The 17,309-nt window shown below is 50.3% G+C and overlaps 2 protein-coding genes across 3 annotated transcripts in view; one reads left to right on the top strand and one right to left on the bottom strand.

The window, feature by feature from the left end:
• LOC135920725 (uncharacterized) overlaps positions 1–17,309 on the top strand; it is a 295,472-nt gene that overhangs the window by 71,352 nt on the left and 206,811 nt on the right. The gene's annotated exons all lie outside the window — the stretch shown is intronic.
• LOC135921329 (arylsulfatase B-like) overlaps positions 1–17,309 on the bottom strand; it is a 57,005-nt gene that overhangs the window by 20,217 nt on the left and 19,479 nt on the right. The window contains exons 4-5 of the mRNA XM_065455670.1: positions 11,073–11,185; positions 4,266–4,376 (exon numbers count right to left, since the gene is read on the bottom strand). Coding sequence (XP_065311742.1) covers positions 4,266–4,376; positions 11,073–11,185 — 224 coding nt within the window. The remainder of the gene's footprint in view (positions 1–4,265; positions 4,377–11,072; positions 11,186–17,309) is intronic.

Genomic DNA, 17,309 nt, shown 5'->3' on the forward strand with positions numbered 1-17,309 from the left:
AGGGGACGCCAAAGACTTGAAAAATTATAGACCGATAAGCTTGCTGTCTGTTGCCGACAAAGTATTTACTAAGGTAATCGCAAATAGAATCAGGAACACCTTAGACTTCTGTCAACCAAATGACCAGGCAGGATTCCGTAAAGGCTACTCAACAATAGACCATATTCACACTATCAATCAGGTTATAGAGAAATGTGCGGAATATAACCAACACTTATATATAGCTTTCATTGATTACGAGAAAGCACTTGATTCTGTCGAAACCTCAGCAGTCATGCAGGCATTACGGAATCAGGGTGTAGACGAGGCGTATGTAAAAATACTGAAAGATATGTATAGCGGCTCCACAGCCACAGTAGTCCTCCATAAAGAAAGCAACAAAATCCCAATAAAGAAAGGCGTCAGGCAGGGAGATACGATCTCTCCAATGCTATTCACAGCGTGTTTACAGGAGGTATTCAGAGACCTGGATTGGGAAGAAATGGGGATAAAAGTTAATGGAGAATACCTTAGTAACTTGCGATTCGCTGATGATATTGCCTTGCTTAGTAACTCAGGGGACCAACTGCAATGCATGCTCACTGACCTCGAGAGGCAAAGCGGAAGAGTGGGTCTAAAAATTAATCTGCAGAAAACTAAAGTAATGTTTAACACTCTCGGAAGAGAACAGCAATTTACAATAGGCAGCGAGGCACTGGAAGTCGTAAGGGACTACATCTACTTAGGGCAGGTAGTGACTGCGGATCCGGATCATGAGACGGAAATAGTCAGAAGAATAAGAATGGGTTGGGGTGCGTTTGGCAGGCATTCTCAGATCATGAACAGCAGGTTGCCATTATCCCTGAAGAGAAAAGTGTATAATTGCTGTGTCTTACCAGTACTCACCTACGGGGCAGAAACCTGGAGGCTTACGAAAAGGGTTCTACTCAAATTGAGGACGACGCAACGAGCTATGGAAAGATGAATGATAGGTGTAACGTTAAGGGATAAGAAAAGGGCAGATTGGGTGAGGGAACAAACGCGAGTTAATGACATCTTAGTTGAAATCAAGAAAAAGAAATGGGCATGGGCAGGACATGTAATGAGGAGGGAAGATAACCGATGGTCATTAAGGGTTACGGACTGGATTCCAAGGGAAGGGAAGCGTAGCAGGGGGCGGCAGAAAGTTAGGTGGGCGGATGAGAATAAGAAGTTTGCAGGGACGGCATGGCCACAATTAGTACATGACCGGGGTTGTTGGAGAAATATGGGAGAGGCCTTTGCCCTGCAGTGGGCGTAACCAGGCTGATGATGATGATGATGCCTTGTGTGGGCACATTGTTTCCGCACGTGCTGCGACTATAGTGCACATGAGCAACACGTCAACGTATCGGACCCCCCAAGGACGCACCACATACTCGGCTTTCACTTCACTATTCGTTCTAGTTTCCTGTGCTGCGGCAATACTTGTCATGCTCCGTAAGTGAGCGGTAAAGCTGATCGTGACACTCCTCGCTGCGGTGCTGCTGCAGATGTAGAGCCGAGATTTCTGAGGCAGATACCCATTCTGTGGGATTTGCCCGCTCGAGCTTCTTCCAGCACTTCTTTTTAATTTTTTGCTTCTTCGTGTGTTATTTCGATATTGGTCGAATTTCTTGTTTAGTCATTTCCGATCTTCTTTTTTTTCCGCTCGCCAGGTGCCGGCAGCATAGCCTTTTTGTCCCATTGTTCGTGTTCCTATGGTTTGTAAAAGTAGAGAAAACCACCATCAAGCTATCGCTAAAGGGCATGCAGTTATATTCCAGTGGCCACCTGGACCCCGCCTGGTCTGCCGAGCTGGAAGCCCGACAAGTTCCAATCCCTTTATCCAGAACCGACGCTGCAAGAAAGCTTGATATCGTGGTTAAAGCTATGACACACAAATGCTGGTCCTCTCCCAACTTCCCGAAGTGCCATCTTTATAAACTGGATCCATCGCTAATGCTACAAGTACCATCAAAAGGTTCCCGCTCTGAGGCGACAGTATATTGCCGCCTCTTGCATGTGGTGTCATTGACGAAGGTGTAATCGTTCCTCATTGGAATGGGGCATTTGTCCATGTGCGACTTTTGTGGAACTATAGAAACGACTGAGCACATCCTGTGTCTCTGTACCCAGTACGACGTCGAGCGTGAAGCTCTCCGGACAACGTTGAACTGGTGGACTCTAGACCACTTTCGGAAATGAAGATCCTTGGACCATGGCCGTACGCGTCGATGGCACAGAAAGCCACCAAAGCGTTGCTGCACTACCTCAAACCGAAAGCCTTTGGTGTTCTTGCGTACACTCGGTGCGAATCTTTAAATTGCGCCCGGAACTATGCTCCTTCTATGTCCTCTCTCTAGACGCGTCGACTCCGGCAGTGGGTGCCGTATGGCGGCAGCATGATGGTACAGACCGGAGGCCACTTAGCTTCCCCTCAAAGTGCTTCAGACTTACAGAAGCTCGCTACAGTACGCTCGGGAGCAATATGCTGGCCATCTATTGCACTGTCGAGCATTGCAGTTTCTTTCTTGAAAGCTGTCACTTTTACATTCTAACCGACCGCAAGCCATTACCATTCGTTTTCAAGGACAACAGATCCTCGTACTCGGAACGTGAGCTCTGACAACTTTCCTTTATCTCCGAATTTTCTACGGCCATCCGCCATACCTCTGGGAGTGAAAATCATGTAGCTGACGCACTGTCACGGATCAGCGCTGTCACTGTAGGTCCTGTGAATTTTCAAGCTCTAGCCTCCGTCGAGCAAAATGACCCCGAACTGCACCATTGCAGGAAAGAGACTCGTCGCTCCAGCTTGCGGAGGCTATGCTTCCCTAGACAACAACATCGGGCACGTGCGACACATTGCAAGCAGCTCCTCGCCCGTTCATGCGCCATCAGTTTCGGCGACCAAATAGCACGGGATAAGTCATCCCGACATCAGTACGACACAAATGTTTATCACAGACCGCCTGGTCTGGCAAGGGCTCAACAAAGATGTTAGAAGTTCGGCAAGAAGTTGCCAAGCCTGTCAAGCCATGAAAGTGACCCGGCACACGCGTTGAGCCCTGCAGCCATTTAGGCCACCAGAGAGCAGTTTCGATCATGTGCATTTGGACTTGTTGTGGCCTCTACCGCCCTCCCAAGGTTTCAGGTACCTCCTCACTTGTGTCGACCGTTACTCAAGGTGGCCTGAGGCGGCGCCTGTACGATACCTCACGGTCGACACTGTGGCAAAATGATTTCTTGTTACGTGGATGTCGTGGCACGGGTGCCCATTGCACTTAAATACTGACCGGGACCGACAATTCCAAAGCTCGCTTTTTCCTGCCCTGGCGAGACTTCTCAGCACGCGCCTTCCTAACATCACGGCTCAACACCGACAGAGCAACGCCATGGTCCAGCGTGTCCACCGACAACTTAAGGTGTCACTGAGTGCCACTCTCGGCAGACAGCACTGGATGGAAAGGCTACACCTGGTACTACTGAGGCTGCGAACAACAACCACGGGTGATCTAGGAGTCAGCGCAGCCGAGGTGCTATATAGGTCAGCAATCCGCATATCAGGCCAGTTTTTCGGCACCCGGTAAGGCCCTCCGCCAGCGTCCGCGCAGCAATTAAGCTACGATCCTGGCTCGACGAGCTTCGACCTACAGCCCCACATATCGCCCACACGAAGCCTGTGTTGAATTTTCCGACAATGGACACGGCCACAAACGTATTTTTGTAGCGCGACTCTAACAAGCCATCACTGACTCCTTCCTATGAAGACCCCTTTCGTGTGGTTTCGCATTTAGGGAAGACCTTGAATCGTGACGTTCGCGGCAAAGAAGAGACAGTGTCGTGCTACCGCGTGAAGCCAGCCTGTCGTGAACGTTAACACTTTATTCCTTCCGCCATATCCCACCTAAGCTTTCGGCATTCCAGAAGAGGGGGGCCCTTGTGGCAACCGTCCGTCGCGTCCTTGCCCCCGCTCCTCGGAAATCCAGTTTGCCTCACCGTGAGGGTCATTACCCCCTCATTGCCCGTCTGGGATGCCACCACAGCCACCAGGCAAACCTGCTTTTACTTTTAAATAAAGCCAGTCAACTGTGTATTCTCAAGTTGCCTGAACAAGTATTTCTTGCCTCTGCTAAACCAAGCTCCCAATATGTCGAAACAGCTATCGCGACAAAAATGTTAAAACTGCGGTTCGTGCATTGTACACAGCCATGCTCACGATTCCTGGAATCCCGAAGGCTGCCCTGACTTGTTTGCGCACTTACATAAGTTGCATTGTGGCTGTAGTAGTCCTCTTCTCCATAGTAGAATCCGTAAAAACTGTCGAAGCCCCGAAATGGTGGCGTAAGACTCTCCATGTAACAGCCAAGGTGCCACTGCAGTGAGTAAGAAAAGACGACACTAAACGGAAAGTTCAGCAAGCCATGTTTTCTTGGACTATAAGCCAGCAAAAAGTGAACATCTTCCAATTTTTTTTTATGGACAGAGGTTTGGATGAAAGCTTGTTATAACTATATGGCTGCGTAGCAATGTTTGCATTGGGTGGTTTTATGTTATGGACTGTGCAATGAGCTCAAATCCAGCTGCGTGTTTCGATCTTCCATCCATGTTGATACAAGAAGGGCTCCATTGCCAAAGGTTAAAGACTGCAAATAGCATCCCCAATAGGTTTGTGTACAAAACTTAGCATTATTGGTGCATGCCATCGAGGCGTCTTATCTTTATTGCCGCTTTTGCTGTCACAGAGGAAAGCCAAAAACTAGACTAAGCTTTCACCGGACTAGGCCAATCACCCCGAATAAAGACAAAAGTGCCTTCACAATCCTTGAGGGCCGAAGGGCAATAGGGGCAGTCTTCCAGTAGCGCCTTTACGGACAACGGCCCTTTGTCCAGTCGTCGCAATACAATAAATCGTGTTTGTCTTTGCGAGTGCAATTGACGAAAGTGGCACAATAAATGTTCGATGCATTCTGCATTGCCGCAGACATCGCATGCAGCACTGCCGGCCATTCCGATCAATGTAGTGTATGCATTCGTGAAGGCCACTCCCATATACAGCCGTTGTAGTACAGATGTCGCACGTGGATGAAGCCCGGATGCAGGTCAGAGCTGGGCCGAAAGGTTCACTTCGTGTCGCTTGTTGCACCTTATGTTTGAGGTGCTCCCCTCTGTTGAAGAGAGCTTGCTTGCCAGGTGACGAAGCTGCCTTTGCGGCGTCTCTCCTGCAAGGAGGAATGGAAGCAGTGCGTTCTTCTTCATGCGGCTCTTGAGCAGCTTTGTTTGTGTGATCATCTCCACCGATCCCACAATGACCAGGTAGCAAATGAAAATAATTTCGTGGCCTTTTTGTTTGACGGCGTGGTGACGTATGACAATTTTCACGTTAGTTGTTCTGAGCTCTGCGTCAGAGAACTGATTGTATACAATGTGAAGCCGGTGTTGATTAAGAAAACACCGTCCATATACAAGGACTGTGTGTCAATAAATAGGACTGCTCTACGCAGGGACGAGTTTTTTGCAGCCGTAGACGTTGCGAAAAGTGACGTCTTGAATTTCAGTATTACTCCTCTTCTACGTTTAAACACAGCCCTGCCAGAACTGGTCTATGTAGTTGATCCATATATATATAGACGTGTACATGACTACTGTAATTCTCATACAGCAGGAGTAAGCAGAGTTGCTTTATTGCAGAGGGCAGCAGATTTAACTTTTTTGACGTCCTCGAATCATGAAGTGTACTTCAATATGGCACGAACACCATGGAGGAGACAGCGGCCGGGCCGCTGGTGTGTACCCTGATGTAAGCGATTAGTCATATGATAAGAAGCCAACAAACACTGACACCAAGAACAAAATAGGGGAAATTACTTGTGCTTAATAAACGAAATAAAGAAACTATAAATTAATGTAAATTAAAGTGTATGAGAGAAGAACTTGCCGCCGGTGGGAACCTTCGCATTTCAGTTAACCCCCTTTCTTCTCGCTGATGTAAGCGATGCACGATATGCACTGATAGTCGCACTATATGACGTGCCGGGCTTTTCTACGGTGAGGCTGACGAAGTGGGGAGAAGGGGTTCGGGTGAAGTGCCTGACGTGTGCACGCATTGTCTCGACAGCGATATGCGTCATGATAGAAAAGTCCTGAGCAATGGGAATAGTTTCAGCCGCTGAATCACTGCGTAGTCTTTCAAGGCGTACCCTACGCATTTGGGCCGGCATGCTCAGTTGTACGGAAGTTAGTTATGCGGGCGCCGGATAAAAGAGGTAGGCTATACCATCGCAGTTCAACAAACACCCTGCACAGCTGTAACATCGATTGTGTAAAGAATCCCCACTTCTTTCCTGCAGGGAAGTAGCATGGATGACCAATAGCAATCAGTCCCTTTTGGTGTGGTTCAGGTGACGAGTCCAAGAAAGGTCTTTGTCAACCACAGCCCGAAGAACCTCTAACTTCTGCTGTACGATATCACTTGTCCATTGATTAATATGCCGTATGCACACATTACCTTCTCGATGAATACCACCACTGCGCACTTCCCCCACGACGCCTCCAGTCCTTGTTTACGAAGGTGGCATGAGGTTGTTGAGGCTGTCTTCTGACGCCGAGCGCGAAGCTGCTGCCATGTCACCCCCGACGTCTAGATACAGGTGTCGTCGGCATAGAGAGTCGAATGGTGCTTGGTAGGTTCTCGACTAGTCCAACGAGGGCCAAATTAGAAAGCTTTGGTCTTAGCAATCCGCTCTCAAGGACTCCGCCGTTGTTGTACTACCGGGGTGTTGGGCCATGCCCGGTGAGCACTTAGAATGACCTCATCTGTAGGTAACTAAAAACCAAGAAATATATCTTTCCACGAATTAATATTACTTCTAATGCTTTAAGTATGCTTTCATGGGTAACATTATTGCAAGCCCCTTTAACGTCTGGAAAAAAGACAGCAGAAAATCGTTTACAGGTCTTATGCTATTCCACGTACGTCACCAAGTCTACAACGTTTCTGTAGATGAACGGCCGCGCCTTTTAAGCCAGTCATCGAATCTGGATAAATTCCACAGTGGTCGAGATACGGTCCCAGACGCGTTACAACCATCGGTTCCATTAATTTTTCCGACACAAACAGAAAATGCGATAAGGTAGTACGATGCGAGGTCCAAAGGTGCCTTGCCATCTTTGACGAGCGGGATCAGGCGACTTGACTTCCATTCCCGATGAAGCATGCCAGTCTGCCAGGAGTCACTGTACAGGAGCAGGAGCACCTTTAGAACTCGTTCGGCAAGGTTACACAGAGCGTGGTATGCAATGCCATATGGCTCTGTTGCTGAGCAACGCCTGCATACATAAAGCGCAGCATCAAGTTCGCCCAAAGAAAAAGGGCACTTCGTGTGGCGATCGCGTTAGAATGGTGAGTGTATTGAAGTCAGCATTCCAGTCTAACTTTCTTCACTGGAAATCTTCCTACAGAAGGATTCTGTGACTTTGACCTCTCAGCATTGTAGATAAAGAACCAGGGACTCAGTGGCTTGGGCTGTTCAGGTGTTGTACGAAGGCTACGAAGAGTTCTCCATATAAAAGACAAAGGCTTTCAGGGATGGAGAGACTCGCAGAAAGGCTGTGATCATTGCGAAGCCAGGCTATTCATACGACGTTGTGCTTTTTTCTGTCTGCGCCTGGTCAAGCTCATACCATGAATGGTTTTCGTGCCTTTATATCTTGGTTCCGCACAACGGCTAATTGGGTGATGCCGAAGTCAGTGCGTACCAACATCATCAAAGGCGAACATGCAGCAATAGTAAGGTATCTGTTATCGCGTCCTCTAGGCTGGGGGATAAGTCGTCTCAACAGCAGTCTTGCAGGACTGATTATATTTCGGCCAGTTCATGCATTGGACAGCTCCAGAGAACTTGGAGCGAGCCGGCTCGCAAATCGTCTGATAAAAACCTTCCTGGTGATTTGCCCGCAATTTCAAGTCCGAAAACAATTGAAACATTTTGTTAAAGGAGTGTGAAACAAACACAAGGTCTAAGCAGATGCTATACGCTGTTACTCGCCGATAGCAGGGGCTTCCATTATTTAACAAATGATGTTCTCGTTCAGAGGTAATGGACACCAATCGAGTCCCTCGAGTTAATATAGGCCCATAGATAATGGTGTGCATTGAAATTCCGAACAATTACCCACGGCTATGGAGCCGTCAAAATTCCCTGTAAGCACTCGCAGTTTAGAGGACTTGATGGTGGTAAGTAGGATCCCAGAATTGTTAAAGTTACCTTGCTCTTCTGCACAGTTAACCACACCTATCGGTTTTCATCGTCAGGTTACATGTTGTATTATAACAATAATTTCGTTGCATTGTCCGTGGGTGTACGACATACAGCATTCATACCCGGACAGTCTGATAGGAGATGACAAGGTTGGCTCGCAAATGACAGTAATGAGAAACTGATTCGCGAATACAGACTGTCGACAGCCGGACATGCGCAACTTAAGTCTGCTGGAGTTCCTTTGAAAGACATGTATTCTGCACCTCCTCTCGAAACTATGGCAGCTGGTGAATCATTGCTTTACTCTCGAGCCGCAAGCACCTTTAGCGGGATCTGCGTCTATGGGGTTTTCACATTGCTTAGTAGAGCACGCTTAACGCCAATCTGCCACTGCTACATGATTATGACTGGCGAGCATTAGATGAACTGCAGAAGGGCAGCGTATTGGGCGAGTTGGTGTTGCATGGTAACAATAAAATTCAAGCAGCGCTAAACGACAGGACCAGAATGAGGAGAGGACAAACACGTCGCTGAATCAGCGCCGTGTTTGTCTCCTCCTCATTCTGGTCCTGTCGTTTAGCGCTGTTCGAATTTTATTGTTACCGAGCATTAGATATCGTTGCATCAGATGTCGGTGTGGATACCGATGGCGGCGACATTCGCGGAGATTCTGTGGCAGGTTGAGCGCTTGGAAGTGCGGACCACTCCGCAGGGTGATCGAGTCTGGCCACTTTTCGTTTCCACTGTATCTTTCATGGTGGTGCTCCGCGCTGATGCAGCCGCCGCTTTGGCTGAAGCTGACACTAGGCTTGGTGCAGCATTTCAGTGAAATATTCGGTTTTCGTGCTGTCGCCGCCCCAGTATAGCGGCAGCCTCCTTGTATGTTGAATGAGCCTGAGCAACACGTTTTAGAACGGAGAATTTTTCCCGGTCCCGAGGGCAGTCCTTCGATGAGGATTTCTGGGATCCACGGCAATTGGAGTACCTTAGAAACCCGCGCCGTAGGCTTCTTCTGCATGGGATTCAGAGCCGCGCGACCACACGACATTAATATGCCAGGTGCCTTTGATGTGAATCTTGAAACACTTGTGGCCCTATAGGAGCTTCGGTATGTTTGGTCGAAACGGATGGCGCACTTGGCCGACTTTTACACAAGAGGACAGACTATGTCCCAGTGTCTGTTTGCAAGTCTGATGAAGTGCGTGATGAAAGTGCCTCCTGTCGTTGGTTTTAATAATAGTGACAAGTAGTTAGTCAAAATGGAAACATTGACGTCATAAAGGACGTTCACGGGGCCGTTACCACCTGCGGGGATCATTTCTTGCACTCTTAATATGTCGATTTCCATGACATTCCGAAAAAGAACTAAATTGCGGGCTATTAATTTGCGCACCAAAATCCCGATATGATTATGAGGCATGCGAAGTGGGAGAATCCGGAATAATTTGGGCCAGGTGGGGTTCATTAAGCCTTCGTAGTGCGCTACAATGCGTAGTATCTGCAGCCAGGACATTCTTTCGTGAGTTTATTCTGACATCGTTACTCCCATTGGGTGCGATTGTCTCGAGTAACGACGATAACCTTTTCAGGAGCCGCAGATTTGTTGTAAGGTCCACGGGCAAGAAATACACAGAGTGCAGCCAGCGCTGTGTTGTATTTTTCACAACACTTTCCAGCAGTGACTCCACACCGCAGTACTCTTTATTACGGTTCGGTTCATGATGAGCTTGAAATCGTTGTCCGTCGAGTCATAGCTGTCCGAGTACAACTTAGTCGCCTCGCTGTTCGTGTCGCTTGACTCGTTCATACATTGGCTGGACGTAAGCCGACCCGACTGCTGCGCACCAGGAACATCCTAAGAGGTCTCTTTATCCCTTGGCGCCACGAGGGAGCGGCAGCTCCCAGAGTTTGTAAAGAAGCGAAGCGAACACGCAGCGACAGCGGTAAAAGCCTTAATGGATGGCAAACATTGGAGGCGTAAAGTTTTTTCTTTCTTTCGTCGATGCTATCAGTGCACTTTGATTTGTGAAGGGCATAAGTTACACTGCCTGACCAATAATATGAAAACACAGAAAAGGTAGAAGGCTTGGTTTGTTCGTCTTCGTGACATTAACATGTCACAGTTTCTGGCGCGTCTTGGTATCTGCATTATCACTCACATGCTACCACGCGTGGTCTCTCATTTTAAAAATGGAGTTTTACATCTACGTTACAGAGACTGCGATAACTGCACTGAGTCGAAATAAATTCTGCAGAATAACGCACATTCTTTAAAATAAGGTTTGCCCGCATTCTAGCGAAGTGTCTAAGTGTCTCTTACAAAGCTTTAAAGATGAGGAAAATATGATGTGTGTGCTTAGTTGGGATGGAGACGATGAGGTGACAATGGCAATTTGGGATAAAAAAAATGTATTGGCTTGTAGCGTATAATACAGCTGGAAGACAATAACCGTATGTGAGAAAAACAGTGAGACAATGGCTAGTTGGAATGAAGAGAATGGGAATTGAATAGCCGATGGGGAATGGAAGACAGTGTGAAGACAATGAGACAATGGCCGGTTGGAATGAAGACAACGAGAAGGCAATGGCCAGTTGGGATGAAAACAGCGAGAAGGCAATGATAGTTTGGGATGAAAGGAACAGGAAGACAATGGCTGGGTGTGATAAAGACAACGAGGGGCCTGTCCACAAAATGCGGCGCAAGTCTGCTTGCTGTGGACATGTCCCGGTGTGCAAGCTATATGTTGGCGCCATCTGCACAAGAACTAACGCAGTGGCAGGTATTTGGTTCAAGTGTCAATGAACGTCCACCTTTCCAACTAGGTGAGTTTCGTAGCCGAGCTCCCGGAGGTACTCGGGCAGGATTTTTACGTCTGAGGGCAGTCCCCAGGGCTCGCCTGCTCCAAGCGGGTAACCTTGAGTACCTAATAAGGCATACAATGTACAAACATAATACATTAAGATACAGATTAACGAACACGTGCAATTTACAGGGTTATTGAATAGTAGCCCTGCTCCAAAGCTCACATACTCTACGTGACACTGGTGGTTGGAAGAATGTTACACGTTCGCCGCAAGGGCTTACAGCGCCACAGGCTAACACTCCTCGGGCTCGTCTTTTCCCATACACCAATACCGCAGGAAGTGTACCGCAAGAGAGCCGCCATCGTGGCTTAATCGGTAAACCGCCCCAGACGAGTTGCGGAAGATGTGCTTTAGTCGCCCACCAGCAGCTAGTTGTGTTTTCGTCCAATTTAACTTTCGTTTACCTCATTGTTTCCAACTTTCGATTGAATATAGAGAGAGAGAGAGAATGAAACTTTTATTTGAAATCGTGACTTGTCAGTCGAGGTACGTGGGAGGGTCCCTTATTCCAGGAAACCTCTGGCTTGGATCGCCCTCCGGGCCCGGGCGACTAGTTCGCGCTGGTCGACTAGGTCCGACTTGGAGATCGCAGCCTCCCACGTTTCAGCGAGGAGGTTTGGATCTGCGTCTGCTGCTATTAGTTGTGTCGCTGTGATGCTTGGTCGAGTGTTCTTGCATTGCAGGAGGAGGTGCGCCAGGGTGTCAGGCACGTTGCTGTGTGGACAGGTGTAGCTGTATAGCGTCGGGTGGAAATGATGCAGTAAGATTCCGTGGGTAAAGGTATTGCTCTGGAGTCGCCTGTAGTCGGTGCCTTCATTTCTTGTTAGTTTGGGATGTGGTGGAGGGTACACCCTGCGTCCAAGCCGATAGTGTTGTAGTAGTGCTTGGTAAGTTAACGGTATTGTTTCCGTTTCCTCCGCTGATTTGTGTGGGTGGGACCTTTCTAGAATACCGTGCGGGGAAGCCCGGTTGACGCTTGCGCGGGCCGCGGTGTGTGCCGCTTCATTCCCCTCGAGTCCCTCGTGTCCCGGAACCCACATGATGCAGGTGTAGGGGGGAGGAGTATCGCCACGTTTCAGTAAGTTGATCGCTTTGGTGGAGACCCTGCCTTTCATGTAGTTGCGTGCCGCTGTTTGAGAGTCGGTGAAGACCAATATGGCATCCTCGCTTGTATGGGTGGCGAGTGCTATAGCGGCCTCCTCAGCTGTGTCCGCGCGTTTGGCGAGAATTGTCGCCAACGCCAGTGTCGTCCCCCTGTAGTCTGTGACGCTGATGGCGAAGGCGTTTCGGCCCGGATACTTGGCTGCGTCCACGTAGCGAGCCTGCGGGTCGTTACGGTGCTTGTGTCTGATGGCGTTTACCCTGGCGAGCCGTCTGCCTCGATGGTGTTCTGGATGCATGTTCCGAGGGATCTGAAGAACATGTAAACATTCTCGCAGCTTCGATGTGATCTTTTCCTTACGTTCGCCATCGTGTTCTATGTTGGTTACGTATCCTGTGCGTCGGAGGACTGCTCGGCCTGTGGTTGTGAGCTTGAGTCTCTCGATCTGGTTGATGAGGTGCGCTTCCGCGAGTTCTTCCCAGGAGTTGTGAACTCCCATGCGAAGCAATCGGTCAGTGGAGGCGGTTGTCGGTAATCCTAGGGCGAGCTTCGTGGCTTTTCGTATTAGAAGGTTTAGCTTTTGTTTCTCGGCTGTCTTCAGGTTGAGGTAAGGGGTTCCGTATGTAATGCGGCTGTAAAGGAGGGCTTGTACCATTTGCAAAGTTTCGTGCTCTTTGAGTCCATTGCGGCGATTGGCCACCCGTCGTATCAGATGAGTAAGCTGTGCCACGGTGCTGTGTAGCCTGGGGAGTGCGGCGGAGCCGGACCCGTCCTTGTGTATATGGACTCCGAGGACTCGAAGTGAGTCGACCTTCGGTATCGGGACTCCCTGAAGAAGGACTTGCGGGTCCGGAGCGTCGTGGCTTGGGGGCCGGCCCCGGGTGCGTGCCCCGAGTACTAACAGCTCGGATTTATCTGGGGCACAGTGGAGGCCGCAGGTGTTGAGGTACCGTTCGATGATGTTGACCGCCTCCTGAAGACGGGTCTCCTGTTCGCCCGTGCTCGCGCCTCTCGTCCACAGCGTGATATCATCTGCATATAGAGCATGGGATATCCCTGGGACGGTGTCTAGGAGGCGGGGGAGGTTGAGGAGGGCCACGTTGAAGAGGAGTGGCGAGACTACCGAACCTTGTGGCGTACCCCTGTTAGGTAGGTGAAATGCCTTGCTCCGGAGGTTGGCAATCCCCACCGTGGCCGTACGGTTGGTGAGGAAAGCGCGCATGTAGGCGTATGTTTTGGCACCGCAGCCGATATCTTCTAGATTACGGAGAATGGCTTCATGGCTCACGTTATCAAAGGCGCCCTTTACGTCTAGCGCTAGAATGGAAGACTTGCTGTGTTTGCTCAAATGGTCAAGAATATCTTCTTTTAGCTGGAAGAGGACGTCCTGCGTGGAGAGCATCTGGCGGAAGCCGAACATGGTGTGCGGATAGCGATCGCTTCCCTCGAGATGTGTGGTGAGCCGCTCGTTGACCATGTGTTCAAACAGTTTCCCGGCGCAGGACGTAAGGGAGATGGGGCGGAGGTTTGCGATGGAGATGGGTTTGTTTGGCTTGGGTACCATGGTTACCTCCGAGTGTTTCCAGGCTGTTGGTAGCTCGCCCTTAATCCAGCAGTCGTTATAATACCGAAGGAGAGCCGTCAACGCCCGAGGGGGTAGCTGTCGAAGGTGCTTGTTGGTTACTCTGTCTTTGCCCGGGCTCGTATTGCGTGTTATCCTAGAGAGGGCCGCCTGCAACTCTGCCTGTGTGAAAGGCCGATCTAGCTCTTCGTTCGGCGCCCCTTGGTATTCCCTGGGGGTGGAAAGGTTGGTGGCAGTGGTTTGCGGGTTAGCTGAGCCGTGTAGCTTCGTCTGAAGTTCTTGGAGTAGCTGATCCTCTGTGCCGCCATAGTTGTGGATTAGTCGGTGAATTGTATGTCTTTGTTGGGTTTTGGTGTGGGTGTCGTCGACCAGGGATCGAAGTATATGCCAAGTCTTCTTTGTGCTGAGGGTTCCTTGAAGTTGGTCGCAGAAGGATCGCCAGTTCTGACTCGCTAGCTGTTCAGCGTACTCCTGTGCCTGCATGCTTAATAGGGCAATTCGGCGCTGGAGCTTGCGGTTGAGCTTTTGGCGTCGCCATCGTTTGAGGAGCGATCGCCGAGCCTCCCATAAGTGCAGTAGGTGGTTATCGACCGCCGGGTTGTCCTCGTCTAGTTGAATCGTCCTGGTGTGGCCGTCAGCCGCACCTACGATACCGTTTAGCCAAGATTCAACGTCTTCGATGTCCGAATCGTTATCAAGCTCATTCCTATACGCATTCCAGTCAGTGAGTCGCGCCTTTCCTGTCTTGTGCGCGCGGTGAGATTGTTCAACCTCGATTTGAATTATGTGGTGATCGCTCCCTAGCGTGTCCGGGAGTCGGGTCCATGTGGCCTTTCGCACGTCTCGAGTGAACGTGAGATCAGGATTGGTGTCCCGGGACACGCTGTTGCCCACTCGGGTGGGTTGGAGCAGGTCATTCCATAACGTAAGACCGTGCTGCTGTGCGGCATCGTGAACCCGTGCCCCTTTCTTGGTGGTATTGGGGTAGCCCCAGGCCGCGTGGGGGGCGTTAAAGTCCCCTACTACAACAAGCCGGTTGCCGTTTACGTTCTTGCGAAGGTCCCGGACGAAGTGGTCGTAGTGGAGTAGCTGCTCCCGCGGCGGGCTGTAAAGATTGGCCAGGTATAGGCTCTGTTGATTCTTGCGAGTCGGCAACACCTCCACTATGGTGTGTTCAATTTCAGTGTCTTCAATTTCGTGAGGCTGTGCGGTTAGTGTCTTCTTGACAAGAATTGCGGTGCGGGCTGTCTGTGCCATTGTGTTGTAGCCGGGGAGCTTTACTTTCATGGTGTTGGTTTCCTGTAGCGCGATTATGTCAGGATTGTTTGCTTTGAGATATTCTTGCAGGTTGGCCGAGCGGGGTCTATAGGATCTGCAATTCCAGTGCCAAATGCGGAGGGTGGGAAGCGGCTCGGTATGTCTACGTTTGGGAGCCGCCATGTTGGTGGTTATCCTCCACCTGGAGTAGGTGGTTTGGCGTAGTCGAGCTAGAATCCTCCGCAGATTCCCCTCGTACTGTCCTTCGTCCTTTTCGTTTGGTTCCTAACTGCTCCGCCAGATGTTCATGAGTAACGAAATTCTTGTAAGCATAGGTCATGAAGTTGTGTTGTTGTGCCATGAAGCCGTCCAGTTTGGCGTCGAGTGTGGTGACCGTACGGGTTAGTGGCTCTACCTTTTCCATGATTTTAGTTATCACTGTCTGTATGGTCCTGTCTACTGATGCGAGAAGTTTTGTAGTGAGGGTTTCCTCGAAGACTTGAAGGCGTCGTTCCACAAGGTCAAGAATCTTCGCTTCATGTGCTTGCAGCCGTTCGTCTACCCGCTTCATTATTCTGGTTTCTACATGTTTTAATATGCTTTCTTCTACTCTCTTCGCTACTCTTTGCTCGAGTTCTGACATGTTGCACTCGGCTACCGGTTGTTGTTGTATCGTCCTCTCTAGATCCTGTACTTTATGTTCGAGAGTCCGTATCGTCGCTGTCTCACCCGAACTGCTCGGGTTGCGTGAGGAATTCGAGGCGCTGCTTCCGTTCGCCGCGGCGACGTAAGTGATTCGCCTAATGGAGCGAGACCGTGACCGAGAGCGGGATGTAGAGCGCGATCTTAGGATAGAGCGAGAGCGACTCCGGCCAGGTCTTTGTCGAGGCGAGGGCCCCCGTGAGCTATCTGATGTGGTAGCCAGCGCGGGGAAGTCTTCGGTGCTCGAGCTCCAGTGATTCTCTCGGGCGCGAGCGTTGTCAAGTTGCTGTCTTCTTACTTGGTAGGGAGGCGGGTTGCTACGGAGTTTCTTCTTACATTCCTTGCCTGCCGTTTCGTGGTCTCCGCCGCAAATTTTGCACTTCGGGTGACAATCGTGTTCTTCCGTGACTCCATCGCGCCCGCATGTGTAGCAGAAGTTGGATCTCGGCTGAGGACATATATCCTGTCTGTGTCCGATGGCGCCGCAGGTTCTGCAGTATTGGACGGATTTTCGGTAGGGCTTGCATCTGTAGTCGCCGCTCTGGTACGTTACGTAATAAGGGACGTGCTGTCCGTCGAAGGTGATAACCGCGGCTGTTGAAGATCCTAGCATGCGCGCGCCGAGAACCGTGTATCTTGAGTCCACTCGAAGGCCGGCAACAATCTCCGCGGGACTTGTACCCGGTTCGAGGCCGTATATCACTCCGCGGCACACATCGTCTGGGTGCCGGATGTGGGGATTTACTTGATAGACGGTTCCTCCGAGTTGTATGGTGTTTATATGCTGCAGTTTGGAAGCTCGTTCCGTACTTGCCGTGCTCGCGATGATCACACTCTCTAGTTTCTGCACTTGTACTCGGACATTATCGTGAAAGTCTTGCTGGACCAAACCACTGGATCTTCCGATGGCATGTGTCACTGCGATGAGTGTGTGTTTCGAGAGGTCAAGGCCTGCTTGAGGGCGGAAGACGATCTTAAAGTCGTCAGTAGGGAAGGGGCGCATCTTCGGAATGCGGTGACGCTGCGGCAGTGGTTGCGCTTGAGGTTTGGGGTCTGGTTTCAGGACTTCCATGGCTCTTTCCTCGGTGGATTTATTGTCTTCTTTTGCTGATCTGCCTTTACGACCAACTTGTAGCCACTCGATGTGGGCTTTACCCGCCGTTTTGCCGCTATTCGCATCGTATGTCCACTGTGGTATGGTATCGGTGTTAGCCCCGCTCACCTCCATTCGCGCCGTTGTCGGCTCTTCTTGTGAAGCGTTCGCCATCTCTGTTTCCAGAAAAGCGGGCGCGCTTCGCCCCAGATGCTGGTTCTGCGCGATTCACTCCTACTGCGAGAGCGCCGTGCGCGTGCACCGCGGGCATGCAGGCGCGAGCCGCTGCTCTCCCGCTCGTGCCACGGGTGCCCCGGCGTTAGGGTTATACTGGAGCGCACGGTCACACAATGTTCAGGGTTCGATATTTCGAGTAAAGGTCCACTCACTGCGTCGTGGCTGGTGTCAAACGATGCCTTGCAACTTCAGGAATCCGAGGTTACCAAA

This window comes from Dermacentor albipictus, chromosome 8, assembly GCF_038994185.2.
Source record: "Dermacentor albipictus isolate Rhodes 1998 colony chromosome 8, USDA_Dalb.pri_finalv2, whole genome shotgun sequence".
Classification (NCBI taxonomy): domain Eukaryota; kingdom Metazoa; phylum Arthropoda; class Arachnida; order Ixodida; family Ixodidae; genus Dermacentor; species Dermacentor albipictus.